This window comes from Gavialis gangeticus, unplaced genomic scaffold (assembly GCF_001723915.1).
Source record: "Gavialis gangeticus isolate Ggan-Ray unplaced genomic scaffold, GavGan_comp1, whole genome shotgun sequence".
Taxonomy (NCBI): Eukaryota; Metazoa; Chordata; order Crocodylia; family Gavialidae; genus Gavialis; species Gavialis gangeticus.
This window is the reverse complement of record NW_017729022.1, coordinates 45,766,243-45,766,962: the sequence shown is the minus strand read 5'-3', so window position 1 is coordinate 45,766,962 and position 720 is coordinate 45,766,243. Positions and strand designations below refer to the sequence as shown.

General features: G+C 69.4%; 2 protein-coding genes across 2 annotated transcripts in view; both read left to right on the top strand.

The window, feature by feature from the left end:
* POC1B (POC1 centriolar protein B) overlaps positions 1-720 on the top strand; it is a 451,135-nt gene that overhangs the window by 156,889 nt on the left and 293,526 nt on the right. The window lies entirely within an intron of this gene.
* Positions 7-720, top strand: part of DUSP6 (dual specificity phosphatase 6) — a 9,788-nt gene continuing 9,074 nt past the window's right edge. The window contains exon 1 of the mRNA XM_019514849.1: positions 7-471. Within this exon, the coding sequence (XP_019370394.1) occupies positions 69-471 (403 nt within the window). The 5' untranslated portion in view covers positions 7-68. The remainder of the gene's footprint in view (positions 472-720) is intronic.

The following is a 720-nucleotide window of genomic DNA, read 5'->3' as shown; positions in this document are numbered from 1 at the left end:
GCCGCGCCGCGCGGCCCCAGCCTCGTGCTCCGTAGCCGGAGGGGCGCCGCGCCGAGCCCGCCTTCCCCATGCTAGAGACGCTCAGGCCCGCGCCCGGCGCGTCGGACATGGCGATCAGCAAGACCGTGGCGTGGCTCAACGAGCAGCTGGAGCGGGGCAGCGAGCGGCTGCTGCTCATGGACTGCCGCGCGCAGGAGCTCTACGAGTCGTCCCACATCGAGTCGGCCATCAGCGTGGCCCTGCCGGGCATCATGCTGCGGCGCCTGCAGAAGGGCAACCTGCCGCTCCGCTCGCTCTTCTCCAGCAGCGAGGAGGACCGCGAGCGCTTCGCGCGGCGCTGCGGCACCGACACCGTCGTGCTCTACGACGAGAGCAGCAGCGACTGGAACGAGAACACGAGCGGCGAGACCGTGCTGGGGCTGCTGCTCAAGCGCCTCAAGGACGAGGGCTGCAAAGCCTACTACCTGGAAGGTGAGGGCCCCCGGGCTGGGGAAGGGGGGGCTGAGGCTCGCATGGGGGCAAGGAGCTCGGTGCCCTCCTTGCAGGACCTGAAGGGGGGGGGGGGCATTTGTAGGGCTGAAGCTCTCACGGGGGAAGGGGCTCAGTGGCCTCCTTGCAGGAGCATGGGGACATCTGAAGCCAGGGACATTTGTAGTGCCGGGGCTGTCGTGGAGGGAAGGAGCTCATTGCCCCCTTTGCAGGAGCAGGGGGGGGATGTGC